This window comes from Rattus norvegicus, chromosome 1 (genome assembly GCF_036323735.1).
Source record: "Rattus norvegicus strain BN/NHsdMcwi chromosome 1, GRCr8, whole genome shotgun sequence".
NCBI classification, from domain to species: Eukaryota; Metazoa; Chordata; class Mammalia; order Rodentia; family Muridae; genus Rattus; species Rattus norvegicus.
Window position 1 is genome coordinate 266,692,399 of NC_086019.1, and position 27,787 is coordinate 266,720,185.

Sequence of the window (27,787 nt, forward strand, 5' to 3'; positions counted from 1 at the left end):
TAGTGAGCACACCCATGTAACATGTACCTTCGGAAAGTTTGGAGACTGATAGAGAAGAATGGGCTGTCAGAATCGGCCAACACGTGGACTGTGGGAGTTCAGTTCCACAGGGAAGTGCTTGGGACAAGGGAACTTGGCATCATCAATGCAGAGGCAGGGAAGCCAGAACATTCGTGTTCCCAAGATTAGACTGTCTGTGGGCTAACAGTTGTTCCTGAGAGGAGGTAGATTCATAATCAGGTCTCACCATTTACATGAGCAAAGTGAGTCTCAGCTGCTCAAGGAGAGCCCTTTCACAAAGATTCAGAGACTCACTTAGAAATCAGACCAAATGTATGGAAATGTAGGAAAGTCTGAGAGAATGAGCACAGCCCTGGCGTTGTCAGCCATTGCACTGTAGTGTGAGCACAGCACTGGCACTGTCAGCCATTGCACTGTAGTGTGAGCACAGCACTGGCACTGTCAGCCATTGCACTGTGGTGTGAGCACAGCCCTGGCACTGTCAGCCATTGCACTGTGGTGTGAGCACAGCCCTGGCACTGTCAGCCATTGCACTGTAGTGTGAGCACAGCACTGGCACTGTCAGCCATTGCACTGTGGTGTGAGCACAGCCCTGGCACTGTCAGCCATTGCACTGTAGTGTGAGCACAGCACTGGCACTGTCAGCCATTGCACTGTGGTGTGAGCACAGCCCTGGCACTGTCAGCCATTGCACTGTAGTGTGAGCACTGCACTGGCACTGTCAGCCATTGCACTGTGGTGTAAGCACTGCACTGGCACTGTCAGCCATTGCACTGTGGTGTAAGCACTGCACTGGCATTGTCAGCCATTGCAATTGGTGTGAGCACAGCAATGCCACACATTGCACTAGGGTGTGCTTATCTTCAACTATTAAGATAGCAGCAAATTATTTCATAAAGTTGTGCTAAATTATTCCTGGGAGAATTTTTCCTATCTCTTTGCCCATATTTGACGTGGTCAGCATTTCACCTTTCTGTTGGGCGCCAAGAGGAAGGAATGTCATTGTTGGTTTATTCTGTAGCAGCCTGGTATTAATGTGCTTGGTTTTAATATATTTAGAAGAAGAATCATGGCTTTAACCAAAATTCATGTTAATGGTTAGAGGGATAAGAGAGAATGGGAACTCTGAAAGAATAGAAATAGGAGTGGGCCCTTGTGGCTTATGGCAGAGAGAGGGAGGGAGGGAGGGAGGGAGGGAGGGAGGGAGGGAGAGAGAGAGAGAGAGAGAGAGAGAGAGAGAGCGTGAGCGAGAGAGAGCAGCTCACAGCTAATCATCCTTCCTCATCTTCTGAAGTTGACCTCATGCTTGGTGGGCGTGGCCGAGGTTTAGTGAACACAAAGGTTATTTTGGGGGCTACGGTGAACTCACTCTGAGACTTGCTCTGAAATGTTTTATAGGAAGCTGTTTATGGGAGTGTCTCACGGTAAGACTTTGCTTACAAAAGTGTCAGAGAGGAAGCTGGGGGAAGCTGTTGGTGGCTGGGTGCTGCTGGCCGTCATGCATTGTGTAGTAATTTAGCGTTGGCCAAGCCACACAGGCTGCATGAACCATGAAACTGGGAAGCAAAATCCTTTCCTCTCAAAGTCTCTTCCAGGGCACCCTGTGACCAAATCACGCCAGCTGACTGTAAAATTCCTTGCCATCTGGCAAAGAAAAAATGATTTGAAGGATCTGGATTGATGTTAGCATAGTAGGCAAAGGGACCAATGGGAGGTGAGAAGGTACCAGATGGGTGACTGGTACAGTGCACCCCATAGAGATTCAGCTTCCGAAGGGGCCTCTTGAACATATTTGAACTCCCCAGTAACAACCTGAATCACTGTTTACCTAAGAAGACACACTCCATACAGGTGAAGAGCCTTTTACCTTTTTCGCAAAAGCGCTGGATTGACCATCGCTTGCATGGATTCTTTGTTCTTTCTCAGCCAGGCTGAGTGAGGGTCTAGCTGTAAAATTAGCTTCTGACTGCTTATATGCAAAATAGATATACGGAAAGAGTGATATGCACACACACACACACTAGTACACACACATACACACACATGCACACACACATACACTATACACACACGCATACACTATAAACACATGCACACACATGTACACACACAAGCACATGCACGCACATGCACACCACACATACATGCACACACAAACACACACACATGCACACACATGTACACACATGCACACACATGCACACACACCACACATACATGCACAAACACACAAGCAGACACACCACACATACATGCACACACATGCACAGACATGCACACACATGCACACATGTATACACATGCACACACATGCGCACACATGCACACACATGTATACACATGCACACACATGCACATACACCACACATACATGCACATACAAACACACACACACACACACACACACACACACACACACACACGCTGAAGCTGTGCCAACCTTTAAAAGAATACGTTTGTTCTGTTATGACTTTGTCCTTCTCTACCTACCCACTGGGATTTGCTTGGTGGAATGACCTGGCTCAAACACAGACCTCGATTTCTCAGTTATCCTGGTATAGTTGGGAAGTTACCTGCCATTTGTGCTTAATTTCTACTGGAACCTGTCCCTTAGAGTCTTGATTTTGATTATTGTATTTATTTCAGAAATATCCTACCACTACCTTTTTTTAAGTAAAAAAAAAACTTTAAAAAACTTTCGAGTTAATTATTCTCAATGTAGATATTTTTCCTTTTGAATTAGCATGTATTTTTGTAAGGAATGCATCATTTGGTAGTCACGGAGCATTCTGGTTCAGTCCTTGTTGCTTGTCGCTTCCTATTTTGTTATCTTGCTTTTTATGCCTAGTTATCTTTCAACAATCATACGTTTCACTTAAAAAAAAAAACAAAAAACAAACTACTGGTGGATGTAACTTGAGGCCTGGGATAAGATTCTTAGCATTCTGTAAAGTCAGCTGTAAGCCTTGGAACTTTCTGTTGCCCGGATGACCCTTGCCGCTTGCTTTTGTGTTAATCGGGGTTTCTAGGGAACAGAGCTGATAGAATGAACGAGTATACATCTATCTGTTAGTAAAGCATTTATCAGAGTGGTCTTGGCTGTTTCCAGATGGGAAGGACAGTGCGTGAGATTGGGAACCTCACAGGCCTGGTCTCGTGCTGGAGTCCAAGGGAGGGCCTAGAGTTGGATCAGTGTTCAGTCCACATTGGGATCTTGAAGAAGTGGGTTCTGACACCAGAGAAGGAAAGGGTCGAGATACACGAGCTTGCCAGTGAGAGTGAGGGCCAAGAGCACAAATTTCCTTCCTCCAGAAAGTGCGGGCCGTTTAGGGTGGGTCTTCTGACCTCAGATGGATTTAGGGTGGGTCTTCCACTTCAAATAATCCAGCCAAGAAGAGTCCCTCGCTGGTGCTTCAGGGACTTGGCCTTAGCCACTTCGGGATGTAGTTAGGTTGACAACCAAGATTAATCATCACAGCTCTGGCACACCATTACTCAAAGAACAAGTCATTGTTCCCACGTCAAAAGTATCATGTGGTGCACGACGTGCCTTCCTGCTGAGGGCATTGCTTCCCGTTTCTGCCCTCATCTTTCCTCAGGCTAGCCTAGCAAGCACACCCTTTTTGGGGGGCAGTTTCTTTGAGATGGAGAAATCTCTAGCCTCAAAGCGGCTTTTTGTGCCTGGCTCCTCTCAAAGTATCCATGACATCTGGACTTTGGCTTGGTCACTAGATACAGCTGATCGGACTTGGACTATTTAAAAATTATTCCACTTTTAAAGTTGGTATGAGGGGTGTCTATCTGAATTACCTCATCCACTAATAACATTGGAAGTGAAAAATTAGAGTGAGTTGATGAGCCTGTTAATTAAGTTATACTTTATTTTTCTCATCTGTAATATGGACTTGCTAACTAGTTTACAGAGTTTTTGAGGTGTTGAAATAAAGAAATAGGTTATCCACTTATAGTAGTATTTTATATATAGAAAATGTTTGTTATCTTTAGAACATAGGGGTTTATTTGCACCATTTTTTTCAAGCATAAATTTTCATTTTTATTACCAAAACCATTTGTAGGGATTGTGAGAGACTTTAGCATTGACTGACTTGTCAACCTATTTTATCTCCTAATGTTTTTAAGGCTCCATATATACATGGAAAACTTAATTTTATTTAAAAGTATATTATGGCCCTCATACCAGGGTATATATGTATGTCTGTTTATGTGACTGCAAGAAGCCAGTTATCTGTGAAGTATGTATGCATGTATACATATGAAGGCTACATGAACATTTTAATTATGGACTTGGTGACTTGTCTAGAAGTTAGGTGGATCTAAATTTTTGTCCTTAATATTCTAAGATTCTGAAAAAAAGTTTTCTAATTAAGTATAGATTAAAAAATTACAACCTTTTGATACACTCTTACTTTTAAAATAGGCAGAGATTGGGTACAAATGTAAAGTAGTCAAGCGAAGTTGGTAAAAATGGGCATCCGACTCGAAGGATCAGATGGCTGCATAACCATTGTGGCGCACTGAAATCACGTGCTGTTGTCGCCCTCCAATCACGTGCCGCCGTCGCCCCCAAATCACGTGCAGCTGTTCCCCCCAAATCACGTGCCGCGGTCGCCCCAATCACGTGCTGCCGTCGCCCCAATCACGTGCCGCCGTCGCCCCCTGATGTAAGCCTGTCCATCTGCGCCGTTCAGAGGCCATTCGACCATCCTTTCGCCAGGGCCTAATTTTAGTGAAGATAAAATTTAACGTCGTCAACATTTTGTCAACACAGAACCCGTCAGTGAAATGTTCAGTCTTTCACTGACTTTCCTAGGATGTCAGTTGAAATGGCCGTGGTTCGCCCAATTTGAAGACATTTAGACGACTTCTTTATAGTTGTACGGACGTTTTCAATGGACAGTGTGGCATTTGTAACCTGTTAGGTCTCATTGTCATGGCCTAATGCTTTGAGTGTTTCTCATACTGCACGCCTTAATGCTACTACCTTAAGGTAATTGTTTTCCTGATTTTCTTTTTTTAGGTTGACAGAACCTTCTGGATATTTAACAGATGGTCCAATTAACTATAAATATAAGACTAAGTGTACATGGCTAATTGAAGGCTAGTAAGTATGCAATTTCCGCTGGATACGTTGACTTTTATCCTGAGATGCGAAAGCAAATGTCTGATGCGAAAGTGTCGGGTGCATGTTTTATTTCCTTGCTTATTATTGGAGCATATGCATAATTTTTAAGAAGTTTAAAAATGTAAACCTTAGTGCCTTCCATTAATGCTATAATAGATAAATATATATTGTGTTTTCGAATTACATTTCTGGCAGGACCAAACACATTAGGCCTTGTGGCTTTTGAGAAACACCGTGTTAGGAAGTTTACACAATCTGCAGAAGGCATAAAAGTATTCCATGCTGGCTTATGCCACAATATAAAAATATTTTCAGCATTTTAATTCTGATAGTCTTTTCAAGAGACTGTATTGTGCCAAAGACCCTTTAAGAGTATTTTCCTAACGTTTAGTAGAAGGGTTAATTATTAAGTCGGGCACTTTTCACTGTGAGGAGTTCTCGCTACTAAAGCTTTATTATGAATTGGTGGGAATTCTTTGGTACTATTTAATGATTTTTAGACTGTATTTGGAAAGCCATGCTTTTCGGATTACTTTAAAAGTCTCTTCAGGACCACAGCAGCTATTTCTGCTCCTTACCAGTCTTCTTACTTCTCCTTGGCCTGTATCACTATTGAGGAAAAAAAAATCCAAAAGAACCTTATGTTGCCACTGTATCAAAGGTTCTGTATCAGTGAAAATCGTTGCTTCTGAGTGTTGAATTTTTGTAACCAACTTTATTCAAGTATAACTTGACGTGATAGGATGTATTCATGCTAGCATATAATTTAGTATGGTTTCAGTAAAAAAAAAATACACTAAGTATATAACTTCTGCCTTAAGCAAGTATATAACATCTGACTTTTATTGCTGACTGAATTCTTAAGAAAAAGATGTGTGTATTTTGAAACCTGTACCTTAACAGCCTATCGGTTTTATTTCCTAGTGATCTAACGATGCGTAGGAAAATACCCGAAATAGATTTTAAATAAAACTGCTATGTCTTATTCAAAAAATGCTATATTTTGCATACTATACACGAATTTAAAGATACTTTATTTTTTTTTCTTTCAGCCCAAATGCAGTGTTGAGGTTAAGATTCAATCACTTTGCTACAGAGTGCAGCTGGGATCACATGTACGTGTATGATGGAGACTCAATATATGCGCCTTTAGTGGCTGTACTTAGGTGAGTAGTTCTGATTACCCGACAACTCCTGACAGCTGTAGGGACGTAAACAGCTGCACGGTCTTTTTATTTGACGTCACCCCCATTGCCCTGTACTCAGATTTATGGTGGTGGCTGATGACTGTTATAATAAATAAATACCCTCAGTATACTTGGACTCAACCTAAGTGTGAGCACAGTAAGGTCAATATGACGGATGGATAAAAATCGATGCCACAGGAGCTCTAGACTTCTTTATAAATACCTTTTGTTTCTGCTGCATTTAGTCTTTTCCTTTAAGTTGGTTTAAATATGTTTCCTTAAGTCTGCTTAGTGATATTTGGGCGAGTTCAGGCTGACATGTGAGCCAAGGTCTGTATTTTTCATAGTTGTCTTTCTGTGTTAGTGAACTGAGGAGATCTTAAGTTCTGAAAACAAGGATTACGTCATGCTTGGCATAAAGGTTTAGTAAAGGAGGTGTTTCTGTAATAAACGTAATTTTGGGAAACTTAAGTTACTTAGAATTTTATAAGGAGTCAGATGAATCAGGACATTAATTTTGAAGTCATAGCATTTTAACATCAATTTAAACTTTTAAACAATTCTATATTATTGGCATGGTAGGCAGGAAATACATTACATATAGAAAAAGTATGAACATGTAGGTTTTGTATTCAATTTAGCCAGCGTGGTTGCTGACACATCGCCTGTTAGGTTAGCACACCATATCTCTCACGTTTCATCAGTGTTGAAAACCTGATCGCAGATTGAAGCTTGTTGTTTCCACAGTGATTTTAATTAGAAACAGTCTTTTCACTGTCTTGCAAACATTTTATTTCATCAGTAACTTGAAATAACGTTGGACAAACACTCAAGGGCTGGTATTTCCATTTTACCTTATGGTTCTATAAATCATGACCTTAAGAGTGAGCCTAGACTAAGTAGTTTTGGTATTTATTCTGTGATGCTGCTGTAAATATTTTTAGAACTCCTTAAAAAAGATCTGCCTATCTATCACCTATCTATCCATCTATCTATCGATTTTGTGTGTGTGCATGTGTGTGTGTGTGTGTGTGTGTGTGTGTGTGTGTGTGTGCATGCATGTGTACGCACAGGAGCATGTGCATGTAGAGGCCAGAAGAGAGGGGGTTAGAGCCCTGGAGTGGCTGTTGTGGTTCATCTCAAATGCATTCTGGGAACTAATTTCTGATCCTCTGCAGGAACAGCGAACACTCTCAGCCGTTGAGTTCTTGCCCATCAGAACTTCCGTCTTCAATTTCTTGAACATTAGGAAAAGCAAAGTTAGACACCAGACAAAGATGTGATAGACCCATGGGGGTAGTTACGATCTCAGAAAACTCATTATATCAGACAGTGGGCTCGCATATTTATTTGGACAGCACACCATTTTACTACCATTAATTTTATGGAATTGTTGACCATTACTTAGTTTTTCATTCATTCAGTGACTTTATATTCATTTATCGAATCTTAACAAACTTTTTCCTGTTCCTAAAGGAGTCTTTCCTGGTGGGTTTAGTCTGCAAAGACGGCCCTGTAGGCGCTCCTTCATCAAGCTTCCTGTTACCTATTGTGAGTGTGCTGGTTGCTTTTATGTCAGCTTGGTACAGACTGTGGTCACCTGAGAGGAGGGGCCCTCGGTTGGGAAGGTGCCTCCCTAAGGTTGGGCTGTAGACTAGCCTGTAGGATATTTAGCTTGTGATTGACATGGGAGGGCCCATTTTGTAGGTGGTAGCATTGTTGGGCTGGTGGTCCCTGGTTCTATAAGAAAGCAGGTCCAGTAAGACATGAGGAGTAAGCCAGTAAGCAGCAGCTCCCCTCCATGACCCCTGCAGCAGCGCCCATCCCCAGGTTCCTGCCCTGTGTGACTTCCTGCATTGCTTCCCACAGAGGACTGGGATTCAGAATGTGTAAGCCCAATAAACCTTGTCCTTAAAGTTATTCAGACAGCCAGGACATGGAAAAATTTATTGAATGCGAAGCCAGTGTAGATGTCTTCTAAACCTCCCAGAAACCTGGGTGACATACTGTTATCCTGCACATTACAGCTGAGGAAATTGAGACTCAGAGGAACCATTTACTTCTAGTTAGTTGATAAACCAGGATTAGGGTTTCATCCTCAATTCAAAAGCACATACTGCTCAGTTTTACTTTGCTAAGAAGAAGCATTTAATTAGAATTATAATACTATATTTTTTTTTACTCAGCCATCTACGTGGGTAATTATTCCATTTAATAACCTACTCAAATACCAGAGAGTGTCAGAAGCCTGGAGGATGTGGTGAGGAACACGGCAAAGGTCCCTGATGACTTCAGACACCAAGGCTAGAGGAAGGGTACCAGACCTGTCCTCACTATAGACAACAGTTGGGAAGCTGGGGGATCCTTGTCTTTCTTTCTCTCTTTTTGGCCCTAAATTCAGCTAGCCAGTGCTTCCTAATTGTTGATAATCTTCAAGAGTGGTTCACAGAACTCAGCAATGTGCTGTATTTGCAGATAAAGTTTTTATTATATTAAGAGTAGAAGTTGAAAGCGTCCTAAAAAGAGGGTGACTTAGGGTTTTACTGCTGTGAAGAAACACCGTGACCAAACCAACTCTTATAAGGACAACATTTAATTGGAGCTGGCTTACAGGTTCAGAGGTTCAGTCTACTATCATCAAGGCAGGAACATGGCAGCATCCAGGCAGGCATGGTGCAGGAGGAGCTGAGAACTCTACGTCTTCATCTGAAGGGACTAGCAGAAGACTGACTTCCAGGCAGCTAGGATGAGAGACAAACAACACACTTACTCCAGCAGCGCCACACCTCCCAATAGTGCCACTCCCAGGGCCAAGCACACACAAGCCATCAGAGAGAGGCACAGAATGAGCTTGGGGAGGATGGCAAACTTCAAGGGTTGTGCCCTTAGGATGTGTCCACCTCGGGCGTCAGTGCTTGCTACACTTGGAGGCTCTCCTGAGTTTCAGGTGTCAGGAGTTGGTTTGCGGAGTAGACTTGGCGGGTTGAATCATTGACCATGAGGCGGCTGAATGCAAATCTTTATTCTGCCCTCCAGTGTTAAGTCAGGTTCATCCCAGATGATGTCAGCTCTTTAATCCCATTGTGACTTTAGTTTGAGTGACCGTCCGAAACTTGAAACGTAACTTTAGTTCCCGCTATGACAGGACCCATTGACAGAGACCGTCAGGACCTAACTGTAAGTAGTGAAGACAGTTTGTCACTTGAGAAATTTTAGGAATTTGAAGGTCATATGTGGAAATCTGGCAGCAAAAGCTGCCCCTACTTTTTTTTTTAACTACACAATTCTTATCCGTGAAAACAAATTTCTCATACATATTAGGTATAGTCCTACAGTGAAAGAGGAACATATCATTTCTGACACTTAACTAATTGTCATGGTGAACTTGGTTATGAGTAGTAGAGTAGGAGGCGGAACATAGTTCCAGATAGAACATTCGAGGGAGGGGAAAACACGTAGGTACAATGACGTACAGACAGTAAGAAAACGTAAAGTAACCTTAGGTAGCGTCAGCATAGGCTCTACCCAGGCCGTGAGTCTTGAGTAAGCTGTGCAGTAGTAATGTCTGCCGAGCGCTGACTGTGCACCGAGAGGGTTTATGCTGTTGGCTCATCGAGTTCTCACATTGTGCCCCTACATTATGCAAATGGGACTTGCTGCGCTGAAAAGGTTCTGTGAGTTGCCCTGAATTTTTCCCTGGTAAGTGGTAGAGTCAGAGTGAGTCCACGTAATGTAATTCTTGACCTCGATTCTCCAGTCGCTGAAACAATGATTCATTCCTGATACACCATCCTTGAGAAATTAGACTTCATTCCGTCAGTGAGACATTGTCACAGACGAAAACTGTTTGAAGTTGAGAAGTATTGTTTCTAACACCTACCCCATTCTGTCTGGTGCTGGGCAAACTTGTGTTGGATGTTGAGTTTGGAAAAAGTTGTACGTAGCCACAAACTAGGTCTGCATTGATGTGTTCCTGCAGGAAGTAACCGAGGCCCCAGAAGCTCCCCTTCCACTTAAAGCAAGCGTTGAGATTGCTCAGACCTAAGGCACAGGACAATCTGTGGAGGGCCTGACACACAGCAGTTCTCTTTTCCTGCCTCTAATTGTTGGGGTCCTAATTCAAAGTTAGGACCTGAGCTCTGGAAAAATCTTGACATCCCTCTAGGCCTTAAAAATCTGGTTTTCAAGTGTGAAGACAGAGGAATGGGCTGTGTGTGACCTGGGCTCACCCTTCGGTGTTAGGTCTGTATTACTTTAAGGAGATCATTTTTGGTTTTATAGGGTTGGTTTACTCTGTGGTTTGCATTATCATGTGGATTCGTCCAAATTGTCTGGCATGTTGTATAATAGATGGAAATCCCCCTTTTCACTTATTGCTTAAAAAGATTTATTTTTGAAAATGTTTGTGTGTGTGTGTGTATATATATGTATATATATATATATATTATATGTGTATGTCTATATCTATGTATATCTGCCGGCCTGAGCAGGATTAGCGTGTAGGCCTATGGATTTCTGCCTGAGGGGTCTGGTCTGCTCCATCTGGGCGTCAAGTGGCCTTGAGCTGCTTATGTGGGTGCTGGGAAGCAACCTTGAGTCTTCTGCAAGCGTGGCAGCTGCCCCTAACCGCCAAGCCATCCGTCCACACCCTCGTTTAGTGCTTTTGAGCTGTTTATAAGTCAGCAAGCAAACAAATACGGTTTTCATCTTTTTCAGAGAGCTCTCAAAGGTGTTTTAAAGTCTTAGGAATATACTTTTTTCTTTTCTTTTTTTTGTCATTGTACTTGTTATGATTTTGTTTTCTGGCTACAACTGCCAAGGACTAGCCTCAGCCTGGAGAGGAATTCCGAGAGAAGGGGTGTTTGTGATGAAACAAATGACTCAAAGTCAAATTGTGGGTTCAAGCGGATGACCAGTGTTCTGCCCGAGATAGCTTTCCAGGCTGCTCTCTCCTCTCGGTATTCTGCTCAAGACAGCTTTCTCTTGCTATTCTAAAAACTCTGGTTAGTTCATCTCTTGCAGACCAAAAGGCTAGACTTATTTTTCATATCAATCCAGTCTTTACTCCAGCTTCCCTTTTGACTGTCCCATGGTCCAGCATCCCATGGCCCAGCCCCTTGGTTCTTAGGAAGAGACAGCAAGCAGAAGAACATACAATCAGATAGCTGGGTGAGACCCCACCTCGGAATTACCATTCTGAGCCCTTCCTGACCTAAATTCACTCTGTCCTAGGCTGACCTTGAGCTCAGGAATGTGCTTGCATTTTTATCTGCATGCCTCAGTATCTTTCTGACAAGCTGACTCACAGTGCATCTGCCTCTGTCCCTTTAGATCTGTAAAGCTCTGAATAAAATTCATATCACATCCTTACATTTTTTGTATGTGAGAAGTTATATGTTTTTTGTATTCATGGTTTCAGTATTCTTTCCCACAGCCTTAAGGTCTCAGTGTTTACCATTTTGCTAAATACAAACACACCTTCAGCCTCCCGGACTCATGCTGTCTCTGATTGTCACAGAGTCATTAACCTTGGCAGAGAGGACATCCCTTGAAGGAGGAACATGAAAATATGCCCACTATTATACAAACAATCCTTACACCCACAGCAACCATCAGCACTTGTGGAGGCCCACTCCCAGCTGGCTCTGTTCCAGGGTCAGGAAACCATGTCCCTGGACTTGGTACAAAACCTCCTGAGGAGCTGTGCCTGACACAGCACTGAGATGATTTTGTACAAGTCCATCTGAGTGAGTCAATGAGTCTGTTGGTGTTAGCTGCAGAAACGTGGGTGAAAGGTCACTTGGAGCCTATGGGTCACTTACAGGGTATGTAGTCCCACCCCTGAGAACTCCTCCCACAGTGGATAAGAGACCAAAGCTGCGTCCTCCGATCTCCTTGCCCAACATGCAGACAACTGGACTAGTTCCCAAGCTTCTCCAGCCTTTCCTTCTGAGCTCCTGAGCCCTGTGTCAGTGGCTTCCTGAGTCTTCCCAGCCTGCACTGTCCCCCCAGGAGGGAGCTTTGTTTGTTTTTTTCTTTATTTGGAGGAAATAGCTATTAAAAAACAAAAACCCATCACTTCCTCTGATTTCTCCTCTCTCTCCCTCTGTGTTTCCTCAGCCTCAGAGGGGTGAAGAGAAGTTAGTTTATATCTCCTTTTACAAGTTACATGACAGATGTAATTCCACTGCTGTGAGAAACACATGTGTATGTAAAGCTAAGACTGGCGTTATAGAAATCACACTCCGACAGCCTTCCTTTAAAGCCTGTCCTTCTTACCATCATACGTGGAAGATACAATGAAATCAGGCGTTGTTTACTCTTTTAATTTGTATTTGAATGTAATTGGATCTCACTTTTATGTCAAAGGTGATTTGTTTGAGGGAATTCAGTTCCCAGTGATACTTAGATAGTACTTTAACTTTGGCAAAAATTTACTGCTCTAAGAAATAAAAACCGGTGGGGTTGGGGATTTAGCTCAGTGGTAGAGCGCTTGCCTAGCAAGCGCAAGGCCCTGGGTTCAGTCCCCAGCTCCGAAAAAAAGAAAAAAAAAAGAAGAAATAAAAACCGGGTTGGGGATTTAGCTCAGTGGTAGAGTGCTTGCCTAGCAAACGTAAGGCCCTGGGTTCGGTCCCCAGCTCCGGAAAAAAAAAAAAAAAAAACCCCCCCAAAAAAAAAAAAACCATGGATACCTGAAAAAAAAAAAGTCTGAAGTCATATGTGGCTGGGCTGTAGTGATAAAATCTGGGTGTATTCTATGTAGGGAAATTCTACTTTGATAAACTCAAATGAATTTAATTTAAATAAAAAAATTCATGATTTTAAATTAAAAAAAAAAAAAACCTCCAGCATCCACTAATTCACATTGTACAATGTGTTTGTCAACTTTTTCATCCAATTGCATGTTTTCACATACTTAGATAGGGTGGTCTGGTCTAAAATGAAGAATGTATGTTTTCCGTATGAACAGGGATTAGAGAGGGTTGTATCAAGGCTGGATATGGTGGCTCACCCCTGTAATCAACAGGAGTTCAGGGTTAAGCTGAGCTGCAGTAATGAGACTCAAAAACCAACCAAACCAAACTGAACAAAAACACAACAACAACAACAACAACAATAACAACAAAAAGACAATCAAAACAGAACAAAATAAAATGCATCCAACCAGCCAGCAAAAAAAAAACAAAAAAAAAAAACAAAAAAAAACCAAAAAAAAAAAAAAACAAAAAAAACAAAAAAACAAAACCAAACCCCCCCCCCCAAAAAAACAAAAACAAATCTGGTTCTTAGACCCTTTGTGTACTTACTACCCAGCCTCTCAGCACATGTTTCTCTTGTGTGCTTATTGACCTAGAAATGTTTGTGCTTTAATACAGCAAAAGGCAGAATTTTAAATAATCAAAAGCACATACTTTAAAAGTGCCTGGCACCTAGATCATTGTATTATAAATGTACAATTTTAAGTAGATTTCATTGTAATCACGCAAGCAGGTCCAGAATGTTTCTTCTGGCTTTGTTACTGTTTGGGGTCAGAGCGGAAGAAAAAAGCTACTTTTTTTCAACTACTTGCTACAATGTTAAGGCGGCTTAGAATGAAGCCTTAGGGATGGGTTAAGTCAGGAGCTGCTGTGTAGCCTTTGTCACGGGATTGAGAAAGAATGAAAAAGAGAGATGGGACATTTCAGTCCAAATAGGGTTAGAAGAGGAGGATGAGCAGTGGGAGGAGGAGGAGAGGAAGAGGAGGAAGATTGGGAGGCAGAGGATCAGGAGGCAAAGGGAGGAGGAGCAGCTGTAGCAGCAGCAGCAGCAGCAGGCTGCAGCTCAGGAGCAGGAGGAGGAGGAGGAGAAGAGGGGGAGGTGGGGAGACCGTGAGGCGGCTGGAAAGTGTGTGTTAGCTTGTTATCAGCAGTAGACCCGGTGGTGTAGAAATATGTAAACTTGGTATTTGTTCTCCTGCTAGTTTCCCCTTCTAACGTGCTTCGCTCTGAACCGGTGAATGTTTTTGAGTGTATTTTCAGTGTACAGTCACAGTGGATCCCCACATTTCTCATTTCTGATCTTCTTTAGTGGCCTGATCGTTCCTGAAGTGAGGGGTAATGAGACGGTGCCTGAGGTTGTCACGACGTCTGGCTACGCGCTGCTCCACTTTTTCAGCGATGCTGCGTATAACCTAACAGGCTTTAACATTTTTTATTCGTAAGTATTTGTTCAGTTTCACCTAGAAAAACATACTTGACATAATGAATGTCCTATATGCATGAAATAGGTGGGTGTACCAAATTTCACCTTACATAGGATCTTTTTCTACGTGACCTGATATATTAGCAGTATGTCAGAGATTGTCCTCTAAGTCTGATTTCAGGTTAGTTGTCAAGTCCAGAGTGTTCTGTGGCAAGCTGTGTGGCTGAAATGCTAATTACAAATCTAAGATTGTTTAAGTAAATGACTAAATAAAGCAGCCCTAGAGTGGTTTACACATATAGCAACACGTATGTGGGATCGCTTGGAGCCCTAATCCGCCATTTTGTGCTCCTAAGTAGTTTACTTGTAGCTTGAAGAGGCCTGTGGGAATTAAGGTCTGACAGTCCCTCCATTCAGGGACATCCTAGGGGCTATAGCTACATTGTGAAATTCCATCTCTTTTACAACAGTTTCACCAGGAGGGAAATTGTTTTCTCCTGTTACTTTGTAAAAATTGAAGCAGGGAGATCAGCTACTTAGCTGTACTGCTCTTTCTATTAAAATAAGAACAGTGATCATTGAAAATCTGTTGTTTGTCTGACACTTTGTACAAAGCTTGGGACCTGTGGAGTTCTTTGAAATTGTGACTGTTACCTCTTTATAAGCGGGGGTGGGGGGTGGGGGGTGGGGTGGTGGTGGTGGTGGTGGATGTCAACAGTTAATACATCTAGGGTTAGGACTTTCTGGTTGGGACATTGGTACTCAGTTTTGTTGCTTGTCTTAGATCTGTTTGAACTGTTCTTGCGGTCTTCATTTAATTTTGACAGGTCTCCAGAAGTTTACCTGTTTCTTCCAGATTTCCAGTTTATTAGACTATAGGTTTTCAGACAAGCTCCAGTGATCCATTGGGCATCATTTGTGTCTATTGAACCTCTTTCCCTGCTACCTCTAACTTTATTAGTTTGTTTCTTCTGTCTTTATTTGGTTAACAGTTTGTCAGTCTCGCTCACGTCTTTGAAGAACCCACCCTGTTCTGTTCATTCTTTCTGTTGTTCCTTTCTGTTCCGTTAGTTTTTTTCCTTGAGGTGGTCCTGTTTCTTTTTTTAGACCTCATGTTCCACCATTAAGTTTTTAAATAAAGATTTCTGTGATTTTAATCAATGATATTTATAACAATAAATTTATCTCTGATAACCATTTTCATTTTAGTGCCTAGGTCCTGGCGTACTGAATTTTCATTTTGATTTGATTGTAAGCTTTAAAATTTATTCTGGAATATGTTTCTCAGCCTCTATGCATTTGTATATTTTCATTATTTTGTTGGTTTCTATTCATCCCGTTGTGATCAGAGAGACTGTAAGAAATTGTTTCGTTTGCTGGTATTTGTTAAGACTTGCCTTGTGTTCTACAGTGTGTTGCATTCTAGAGAACCTTCCCATGGGCTGCTGAGGAGGAAGTGTGGGCAGTGTTTGGGCTGGGGCAGCATCGCTGTCTGTTAAGTTGTTTGATGTGTAGCATCCTTAAGTCTGATAAGTCTTTGTTGGACTTCTGTCTGGGTGACCTGTGTTGTTGAGTGAGGTGTTGGCATCGCAAGTTGTTCCTGTGCTGACGTCAGTCTATGTCTTTACATGAGACTGGATTTGCTTCTTGATATAATAACACGGTCTCAATGAATTATTCCCCTAGTCAATTTGGAAATTACCTTTTTCCTTTTCCGACCAATTTTGGGTTGAAGTCTACATCATCAGATGTTGTGCGTTCTACACGAAAGCATGTGGTTTCTTTACGGATCTTCCTTCCTGTGGGCTCAGTGCTCATGGGGTCTTTTAGCTTCTGTTCATCCTGAAGAGTTTCTGTCTTCTTCAGTTAGGATGGACAGTTTTGCTGAGTTGGTAGATCCCGTCTCTAAGAGGCTGTGTGACTGCTCAGGTCTTGTGAGGTCCGTGTGATTCTGATGAGTTTCTGTCTATGTGACTTGATGCTTTCCCCAGACAGCTTTCAGTATCCTTTGTTTGGTGCACTCAGTACTTTCCCTGCACGCTTAGTACTTTTCCTGCATGCTCAGCACTTTCCCTGCATGCTTAGTACTTTGCCCGTGTATGAGACGAGGGCTTCTTCTCTGGTTCTGATGTGCTTTGTGCCTTCTGTAGCTGATAGCCATCTTCCTCCTATATTTGGGAATTTTCCTGCTATAGTTTTAATAAGCGTGTTTCCTGTGCTTTTAGTTTGTACTTTTTATGACCACGATCTGGAAGCTTTGTCTGAAAGTGGTGGCTCACAGGTCTTGCGTGCTCTGTTCGTAGGTGCTTTATGATTTTATGAGTGTTTGACGTCAGCCACCTCATCCTTAAGCCCCGATGCTCTGGAACTCTACCCGATCCATTGGCAAGGCTCTCCCACTTCCCCAGGTCTTCTTATTTGGCTTATCGAGGTTTTCATTCCACAATGTATCCAATATTCATGTTCCAATATTTTCACCTCTTTGCTGAAGTCTTATGTTGGTTTCATATTTTGTTCATTTATTTGTAGCTTCTGAACTTATTTCAGGAGTTGGTTTATCCTTTGATTTTGTTCAGCATATTTATTTCTACTTAAAGTATTTTATATTAATTTTATTTATGCATATGGGCAGTGTGTGTGTGTGTGTGTGTGTGTGTGTGTGTGTGTGTGTGTGTGTGTCTGTGTGTGTGTTTGTGTATCACATGCATGCCTGGTGTCTGTAGAAGCCAGAAAAAGATGTTGGATCTCCTAGAACTGGAGTTACAGACAGTTGTGAGCCACTGTGTGGGTGCTGGATTTTGAACCTGCGTGCCCTAGAAGACTAGCCTTTCCTCTCAATCACCGAGCCATCTCCCTAGTCCCTTACCCTGTTTAATTTCATTAAAAACCTTTTATATCTGGAAGTCCAGGGTTGAAGTAATGAGAGGTGATCTCAGATGCTTTTAGAGAAATGACCAGAGTCATTTGTCAATATTTTCTTCTTTTCTTCAATACGATAGAAATTGCTAATGAGAAAAATTTTCCTCCAAGAATAAAGTATTTGAAACACGTTTGAATCAGCAGTTTATTGTGGGCTCTCTTCCTTCTATAATGTATCCAGATGTGTGCACAGTGGAAATAAATGTATAGCAGAATGTCAGCAGCTGAGGGCTTTAAAACACAAGGTGTTAGAACTAAGTAAGTTCTTGGTTCTCTTTAAGTTTCAGGAGTTCAAAATGTCTCTTCTTAACATATACACTCAGAATATTAACTTATTTCTTTATAAACATCACGCTTGGAACTGTACAGTTGCTTCAGAAGTTGAGGTTGGTAGTCCTTGAAATTGGAGTTTTGTTAGCAATGACATCTAGTGACTGAACCCAGACCCATAGCAAGTCAGTAACAGTGGGATGAGAAGTGTGGAAGCTGTGGAAGATAGCTCCTACTCGGGAGGCTGAGGCAGCCTGGACTACAGACTGAGACCCAGTCTTTAAAAACAGGGTATAGAACAAAGAACTGGAGCCACGTTGTGAAATTTTGTTAAATTAATGAACACAAAAGAGAAAACACAGTCTACAAAAATGCCCCAAAATTCATTTTAAATTTTCTCGAATATGCATTCATGAATAGTATTTCAGCCTGTGAATTATGTTTTGCAGAATCAATTCTTGTCCTAACAATTGCTCTGGTCATGGAAAATGTACAACTAGTGTCTCTGTTGCAAGTCAAGTGTATTGTGAATGCGACAAATACTGGAAAGGGGAAGCATGCGACATTCCTTACTGTAAAGCCAATTGTGGGAGCCCAGATCATGGCTACTGTGACCTAACGGGAGAAAAACTCTGTGTCTGTAACGATAGTTGGCAAGGTAAGCTTGCGGCGCGGGGCTGGCGCGGGGCTGGCGCGGGGCTGGCGCGGGGCTGGCGCGGGGCTGGCGCGGGGCTGGCGCGGGGCTGGCGCGGGGCTGGCGCGGGGGCGGCCGGGAGATGGAGGTTGCAATGCTACATGCATTGTTTTAGTTTGCACACTTAAGTCTCATGTGTTTTTGTTCTTTTGGCGTTTTGTGGGGGAATATGTTTAGGTTAACAGTTAAGTTCTTAGTTATCTGCATTTTCATAAAAAGATTGGGAAAGACCTGTCTATGTGCTGTTTTAGGGATTAAGTGAAGTTACACGTTAAACTCAAAATTGGAGGCATCTGATCATCGTAATCTTCTATAATCTTTTTGTTGACTCCTTAGAGACTGGATGACTTCACCCGACTTACTGTGTGGTGTATTCAAACTTACCTCATAATTGGCTACATTCTGTACTGCAAAAATAAATTCAGTTTTACAGGTGTAGGAGCATCTAAAATGTATTTCTTAGGAAAGGCTGACCCCTTGTGGCTACTTTTAAAAAGGACAGAGACTATTTCGATAAATAAAAGTTTATTTAGCTGCTTGTTGTAAAAGTCATTCCTCGAAAAGAATTCCAAAATCTTCTGTCTGTCATTAAAGATTAGCTTTAAACCACAGTGAAAAGTTTTGGGTTTCTTAGTCATCTGTAGTCATATATTTGTCATTGTGGAGTTAAAGGATAAAAGGTAGCTGAAATTATCAGGTTGAATTTGCTGAATACGTTTGCAGAGAATTGTCTTTGTGCTAATGTAGTACTTTTTGACAGAGGGGACTTTGATGCACACATCACACAATTCTGAGGCATGTTAAACACAGGATTTTATTATTGCTAATACATTACTTATGGTTATGACAGGTGAAAATTTTCAAGTGTTTATTGGTGGGGCTGTATATTTTTAGTTAATCACTTGTGAATTTTGTGTTCTCAGAAAGTGCTTTGAGTCTTTTTCCACTTTAAAGTTTTAAACTAAAATATTTTCACTTTCCATAGTGGTAGTTTCATGTAAATAGCAGCTTAAGTTCAGCCAGGGAAGTAAAACATACAGTGCTTTTCGCACGAGACTCATCTCGTTCTGTGACTCAGAATAAGAAATCCCCCCCTCCCCTTAGTATCGCTCCCCTCATCAACGTTTGCCAGAATGGCCTGTCTCTTAAAACTGGCAATTCTACACCAACAGATCATTGTTACACAAAGTCATAGTTTATATTAGAGTTGTATTGGTTAAAGGTCCCATGGCCTCCACCCAGTTCACAGTGTAACCCTGACTGGAAACTCCCTGTACTCACTGCTCCTTCCCTCAGCTGTTGGCAGCCAGCGACCTTCTTCCTGTCTCTGCAGTTTTGGTGTGTTCTGAGAAGTGTACCAGTATGCAGTTTTGTAGTGCATAAATTAAGATGAGTGCGCTCTCCCTAAATAGAAACAATCCTTAATCATGGTTGTCCACGTGTGGTCTTTTGTTGATGGAAACATTGTTCTGTGACGCATAACCATAGCAGAAACTATGTAGCAAGTAGTGTTCATGAGTAGCTTCTTTGACTGGCACCCTGCGCATTCTGCCTTAAAGTTTCTCTCCTGTGTTCCAGTGACTTACAGCTCATTTCTTTTTAGCATGAGCAGTGTCCATTGTGTGGATGCACTCCAGTTTCTCTGTTGATTTATTAGGACCTCTTGGTCGTTTCTGATATTTTCATATAACATAATTTGTTTATTTATCTTTTGGAACGGGACTCACAATGTAGCTCAGGCTGACCTGGAACTAACTCATCATGAAGTCCAGGCTCGGCTCAAAATCGTGGTCATCTATCACAGACCCTTGAATGTATAGAATTTTTAAAATAGTAAGTCAAGTTAGGAAAAAGCTGTTTTGGAAAACATTTATCCCTTAAGTTTATTTGTAACAATTGACTAAAGAAAATATTTTTTAAACTAAATAAAAATCAAAACACAACAAATTTGCTTTATGTTCATGTGTAAAGAGTAATAAATTTCACAGACTTCAGCAAATCCCTCAATCCTAGTAGCTCTCAGTTTTTCCCTTTGTCTGACGTTCTGAATTGTTGGGCTTTTGTTAGAGCAACATAAATAGTTCAAACTTAAGTGACAGAAGGGAAGTTGTTGTGTCGTTTGGAAGAGACCAGTGTCTTGCCAGCATTGATTACTTCCTTTTGCCCACTAAGAGCCCACTAAGCTTTAGAGCTGCACATGGTCTCGCAGTTACATACTGCATTTCTTGTCTAACCTTACAGCCAGCGTGGATACCACGGCCAGTGGAATGTGCAAAGGAGTGTTATGTGCATGTTCTAGCTCATGCTGACACTTCTCTGGCAAATGCTGACTGACAGCTAGAGTAACCAAGCACCCACCGCCCACTCAGCAGTTCTGGAGGTTGGATGTCTTAGATTAGAAATGAGAAAAATCTGTTCTGGGGAGGACTGTCTTCTCGGCCTACAGATAGTTGCCTTCTTGCTGATTTTTCCTCTGGCAGAGCTATGGCAAGAACACACACACACACACACACGTGTGTGTGTGTGTGTGTGTGTGTGTGTGTGTGTGTGGTGTGTGTGTGTGTGTGTCCCAAACACTTCCTCATCCATCACATTGGGGTGAGGGCTCACATGTAGGAATTTTGGTAAAGACAAACTTCCAGTCTGTAACCTGCTAGTTCTTAGAGTGGATGACTCGTATAGTCACTTTAGTGTATGAGTAAATTCATCCCAGTTCACAGGGTTATTTTGGGTAAGTCACTAACCTGTGTGCATGTGGGTATATCCATACCTCTGTGAGCAGAGGCCAACACTGGGTGTCTTCAGAGGTCGCTGTTTACTCTTTCCCTGGGCTAGGGTAGATCTCTTCCTGAACTGGAGCGCATCTATGGGCTAGACTGGTAACTCCGAGGATCCACTTGTCCCTTTGCCACAGTGCTGGGTTACTATGCATGTGTGCCTTCACAGCCAGCTTTTGGGTAGATGCCGGTGAGCCTCACTCAGAGTCTCATGCTGGCACAGCAGGCACTTCAACAGCTCTCTCCCTGCTCTGAAATAGTATTCTTAAAGACTAACACTATAGCGACATTTCCTTCTTAGTAAGTAGACACTTGATAATAGCTCTTGATTTAATCATCTCTTTTGTAACCAAGTTTAATGCATTTTATTAACCTATAAAATTTGCATTTGTGAATAATACTCGAAGATTAGACATACTATTTAGGTATTCTGTGAACATGAGACCAGACTAATAAAATGGGCAGTTTGGTTTTTGAGCCTAGATAAATGTTAACTGGCATGCTTTCCTTTCTACCTTATTATTTTAAATGTCTGTGTGTATGGCTGTAATGATCAGAAATAGGTCTTTAGGATGTTAAAGCCATTCCTTTCCATGCAGATGTATCTCGATAACACCGATGCTTTTCAGATTGAGTGTTGCAGGGGCGCAAGGAGAAATGACCCTTTTCTGCTCCAGCCACGATGCTATCACTTTGGAATAGTTTCTATATCCAGAGTCCATGGACAACTTTTGGTTTTTTTTTTTCTTTCTTTTTTTTTTTCGGAGCTGGGGACCGAACCCAGGGCCTTGCGCTTCCTAGGTAAGCGCTCTACCACTGAGCTAAATCCCCAGCCCCCGACAACTTTATTTTAGCCTCGTTACACCTCAAAATTGGGCATTGAAAACCATTGATTTCTACTTAAGCAGACAAACAGACAGACAGACAGCTCTTTCATAACAACATAATTTACACTGTAAGAACCACATTGTTAGAAAGGGTGTGGAGTGGTGATTATCAGTCATGTGACTCATTGCTTGTAAAGTAACTATTGTAACAATAGTTTGAGGGCATCTGAATTACAGGGAGACAGATGATAGGACTTTAGCCACTGCTTCTGTGAGCCTAGTGTGTGTGCAGAATATTTTGTCTGCGGTAACAAAAGCTTTTCAGTGGAGCTGGAAGATAGCACTCTTCAAAGACGGTTTCTCATCTTGCTTTCTTCATCTTCCTCCTCCTCTTCTTCCTCTTCCTCTTCCTCTTCTTCCTTCTCTTCCTCCTCCTTCTCCTCCTCCCCCTCCTCCTCTTCCTTCTATTCCTCCTCTTTGGAGAATCTGAGATTTCAGTATACATGTTAAATCATAAGTGGGAAAAAGAAAAATGGATATAGCAAATTGATATAGGTATGCTAAATGACAGAAGAAAGGCACTGTAGGAATTAATTTCACTTTAAACATGGTACCAATTATTTAGTTTGAGCAGAACAATATATCCAACATGTTTAATGAAGGAGTATAATCTTGGAGTTATTATAAGTTTTATTCTGAGTGGTTGTAATGAAATGAATACTGCAATATAGTGAGTCACGTGTATTTTCTAGGTTCCCAGAGCATGATCATATGTTTATATAATACTGTATACATGTACAGTTATGATTTTAAATGTACAATGAAATTATTATAAAAACGTACAATCTTAATTAAAAACATTTTACTGCTACATAATGGTAACAGTCACTCGTGTTGTTGCAGAACCTTTTTTGCTGGTGGGGGGGTCTTGCCTCAGTTTTATGGTGGTCACTGGTAAAGGCTGCAGTAGCCTGGGAGAGGTCATATTGCAGATCAGTCCGATTGGTGCGTGGTTGATAGCATCTTAACCGAACAGAACTTTTCTACACTGGTGTCCGCCTCCCAAGCCTCTTCAATGACCGAGCACATTCTGTTTTACCATCGTAAAGTGTGTACAGCGCCTTCATCAGGGGGTCCGTATTGGGAATCCATTTTCCTCATCACAAGGAGCAACTCTTGCTTCAGTTCTGTCTTCATGCTTTGCTTCCAGTTCTCCGTCGTGCCCACCAGATTAGCAGATTTGCTTAGTGCATTCACTTAAAAGCGCTCACGGGATTGATAATATCTCCCTTAGATCCCTTCAAATGCTGGTATTTTGACCTTCTTCCATAATCTCCGATCCTTTCACTGCATCGGAATGGTGATGAAGCCCTTGCGGTACAATTCCAGCTTGGCCAGTGGCATCATCAGCCCTGGATTGCTTGTTGCAGTCCAATCAGCCTGGCTGTCACTCTGTGGCACTGTCTCTGTTCCCTCCGCCTCTTTCTAAACTGTAGCCTTTGCCAGCCCCACACTTGTCTCCTCCCCTTCCGTACCTTTCTCAGCTTTTAGAGGATTGAACAGAGCGAATGTTTACTGAGGTCTGCACTCTGCCGCTGGGTTGGGCTTTGTTTAAGGGATGTTGTGAACGGTTTGCTCTTCCATTGAAAGCCCTGAACTTGCGCTGTTAGCAGTTAGGGCATTTCACCTCACCATTTGTTCTCTGGGGCAGCACTTTCATCTGTAAATGGAGGTTGACAGGAGAGGGCAGCATGGACTTTTGATTTAAGTGAAAGGAGCCGCACTTTCCCATTTATCTTGACTTTTAGAAACCAGTGTAGTTATTAGCGGGATTAATTTGACTTACGTTTTGTCTTTGGTAATAAGGAGATTTAAGGAAAGGGAGAGAAGAGGGGAAAGCCAGGCCAGTTCCTGAAGCAGTCAGAACACACATTTATCAGTTAGATTTATTGTTTTATATAGCTGTGGTTGGTGGTGACCTCAAGTGATTTTAATAGTAACGTGATTATAGGTTGTCACAACATGTGATACTAATGACAGATCTTGGATAGTGAGAAACACACAGGATGCACACAGTGCTCTGAAGAAGCAGATGCAGGCCTGGTTCAGCTAGTGGTGCTGTAGGACTCTGCTTGTGACACATGGATCTGTAAATGCCTCAACAGGAAGTACAGTGCAGTGACAAGAAGTGCAGTGCAATGACAAGTGCAGTGCAGTGACAGAAAGTGTCCTGTAACAAGTGCATGACAAGAAGTACAGCACAGTGACAGGAAGTACAGCAACAGGAAGTTCAGTGCAGTCACAAGTGCAGCTACAGGAAGCACAGTATAATGACAGGAAGTGCAGTACATGACAGGAAGTGCAGTGACAGAAAGTGTAGTGTAGTAACAGGAAGTGCTGTGCAGTGACAAGTGCATAACCGGAAGTGCAGCAACAGGAAGTAGTGACAGGAAGTAAGTATAGTGACAGAAATTACAGTGACAGTGTGCTGCAGAGACAGGAAGTACAGCTAGTGACAGGAAGTGCAGCAACAGGACGTGCAGCACAGTGACATGAGGTACAGCAGCAGGAAATTCAGTGCAGCCACAAGAAGTGCAATTACAGGAAGCACAGTGCAGAGGCAGGAAGTGCAGTGCAGCAACAGGAAGTGCAGTGGATTGACAGGAAGTACACTACAGTAACAGGAAGTGCATTGCAGTTCAGTGACAGGAAGTAGCCACAGGAAGTGCAGTGTAGTGACACTGGGTGTTGTGACAGTGAATTCCTCTGTTATCAGGTTTCAGAGACATTGATCACCTCATCTGCATCTTATAGACGAGGACATTTAGTCTTACTAGTCACATGAGTTTGGATAAGAGACAATTGTTGCTCCGTTTATACTATTGGACATATTCTAAACTAATACTTGTTTTTACTTTATGAAACTTCTATAGTTTCTAAATAGCTTTTATTTTATTGTACTTATTGTACTATACTTTCTTTTGCTGATGTATGAGGTTAAATTCCTGAAGCCAGTTTGGTTCTTAATAATGTGAACCTTATTGCATTTGTTAAATAGCTTGTAATTTATACATGTCTTTTGTATACCTTTTGCGAAATATTAAAAGATTTTGATATCATTTGTGAATAGATTTTTACTTTCACTATACATGAAAGCTGGAGGCTGGGCAAGGTAAACAGGTTTGTCTAGGGTCACAGCGTAATTGCCTGGACTAGGATTTGAGGATGTTGTTATCCACTTTATCATTATAGAAGCATGCGAAAGTAAACAGGAAATTACATGTTCTTTAACAAGTTTTTATACAGTATGATATTCATTAGAACATGTTAAACTCTGATTATATTTCCATTGTAATAATTTATTTGCAAGTTTTTTTCATGAGGGAAGATTTTGGGCCGGGGTCTTACTGTGTACCCGAGTCGTTAATTTGCCCGTGAGCTTTCAGTCTTCTTCCCTTAGCTTTTTGACTGACAGTTTTAGAGGTGTGCACCACCTCGTCAGGTCAGACTATTATTATGTGTGGTACATTTTTACTATGCTGAACATTAGATTCTCCTCATCTGTGTAATCTGCTTTGGAAATAGAAGATCTTTGTTTAATTCAGTGTGTTGCTTGATTTTTTTAAACAGGCCCAGACTGTTCTCTGAATGTCCCTTCCACCGAGTCCTACTGGATTTTGCCAAATGTTAAGCCCTTCAGCCCTTCTGTAGGTCGGGCTTCACATAAAGCAGTTTTACATGGGAAATTCATGTGGGTGATTGGAGGATACACTTTTAACTACAGTTCTTTTCAAATGGTTCTCAAGTAAGTATTTATCTTTAGATTTTCACAACACTAAGTTCCACTGTTCAAATGTGTAAATGACTGTTTCTGAGGTAGTATATATTAGCTAACCTTGAGACTATATGCGGTCAGTGCCCTAGCTCAATTATTTGTCACTGTGTGTGGAGGTTTGTTTGGTTTAAAAGTTTTAATTCCTGCATAGAGTGTTTAACATTAGTTTCATATTTCACAGGAAGCCATGAGATTTGCTAAGAAGTCTATGAAAGGAAAGGGTTAAGTTATAGGGGAGGGTGAGGGGGGCAAATGGAGGAAAGGAGAAGGATATAAGCTGTGTGTGTGTGTGTGTGTGTGTGTGTGTGTGTGTGTGTGTGTGTGTGTGTGTGTGATGGGAGGTTCCAAGCAGGCTTTGACTGATACTTTAGAAGACTTACTCTGACCATTTGAGTCAGAACTTTGGGCTCTTGGGAAGAAGTGTAGAAATGGGGATTTAGTTCTAGTGAAATTATACAGGGAATGAGTTTTCTATAGAGAAGAGCAAGACTGAACCCCAGCCACAAGAAGATTGGGAGGAGAAGAGAAACTGGCAAGCAGTTTGAAAAGGGATGAGGGGTTTAGGGAAACCTCCCAGGGCAGTGTCTTCAGAGGGGAGTGGGTTTGAAGATTAACGTGCCACCCATGCAAATGCCAGGCCAGAAGAGCGGCTAAGGACTTGATCTGAAGATGTAGGCTTGAGAGGAGTTGGGTTATCAGACCTTCTGGAGTTAGTGTAAGAACACAGAAGACAGCAATGCAGTGCCTCTATGCTACTAGATTTATTTTGCACAATTTAAAAGAATTAGTAGCAAGTAAGTTATATCTGTGCATAGGAAACACGAAGTTCTTGATGAATTGCCCCCCCCCAACACATACGCAAATACATGCATTAATGTTAAAAGCAAATGGCTATTGTAAAGAGGGAGGAAATTTTTATCTGTTTCTAAGGAAAACTGGATTTTATTTTAATTTGAAAGTGAAGAACTCATACGTTTTAAGTCCATTGCAATTAGTAAATGCAATAATTCTACCAATGAATGGCCTACTCAAGCTGATGTATCTTTTTAAAGTTTTTAGAATTTAGCGTTTTAAGTTTTATTTCATGAGTATGAGTGTTTGTTTACACATATGTGTGTGCACTACAAGTGTGACTGGTGCCTGTGGAAGAGGACTTTGCATCCCCTAGAACTGGTGTTACAGACAGGTCCTCTGCGAGTAATGGGAATTGTAACCACGGAGCCATCTCTTGAGCTCTGTATGTTGTACGTAAACCTTAAGAGCAGATGTTCTTTTCCTCTCTTTCCTTCTTCCTCCTTTCTTTCTTTCTTTCTTTCTTTCTTTCTTTCTTTCTTTCTTTCTTTCTTTTTTCTTTTCCTTTCTTTTTTTGTTGTTGTTTTTTTTTGTTTGTTTTATTTTGTTTTCTTTGTTTTTTGAGACAGGGTTTCTCTGTGGAGCCCTGCCTATCCTGGAACTCACTCTGTAGACCAGACAGGCCTTGAACGCAAAGATCTACCCACACCTCTGCCTCCAAGTGCTGGAATTGGAGGCGTGTGATGTGCCACCACTGCCCGGCAAGAGGAGGTGCTTCTTGACTGAAGCCTTAATAACACGTTTTTTATGGTCTATAAACTCATTAGATATACAACCTTCGGAATTAAAGAGAGTCTGAATTCAAGTAAAGAAACACATACATATAAATCAAAGAATGGACAAAGAGTGTCAGCTTGCTAACGTAGTTTGTTTTCTTGCTTCTAGTTACAACTTAGAAAGCAGCATATGGAATGTAGGTGCTGTGTCAAGGGGCCCTCTGCAGAGATACGGGCATTCGCTTGCTCTCTATCAGGTAGGTCTCCTGCTCACAGACATCCCAGTTGTCCTAAGAATCTGTGTTAGAGAAATAATAGACCTCAGATTTGTCTCAAGCACTCCATGAGAACAGGAGACCATAGGC

The 27,787-nt window shown here is 41.8% G+C and overlaps 1 protein-coding gene across 5 annotated transcripts in view; it reads left to right on the forward strand.

Annotated features, from left to right (window-relative positions):
• Nucleotides 1–27,787, forward strand: part of Atrnl1 (attractin like 1) — a 540,797-nt gene that overhangs the window by 16,348 nt on the left and 496,662 nt on the right. For 4 of the 5 annotated variants that reach the window (XM_008760587.4, XM_039095274.2, XM_063281046.1 and 1 more), the window contains exons 2-7: nt 5,060–5,143; nt 6,217–6,330; nt 14,419–14,547; nt 18,171–18,379; nt 25,650–25,824; nt 27,592–27,679. In XM_008760587.4, the coding sequence (XP_008758809.2) occupies nt 5,060–5,143; nt 6,217–6,330; nt 14,419–14,547; nt 18,171–18,379; nt 25,650–25,824; nt 27,592–27,679 (799 nt within the window). Of the gene's footprint in view, nt 1–4,283; nt 5,030–5,059; nt 5,144–6,216; nt 6,331–14,418; nt 14,548–18,170; nt 18,380–25,649; nt 25,825–27,591; nt 27,680–27,787 lie in introns of those variants that run through there. The other variant, XM_039095283.2, reaches the window with a different exon arrangement.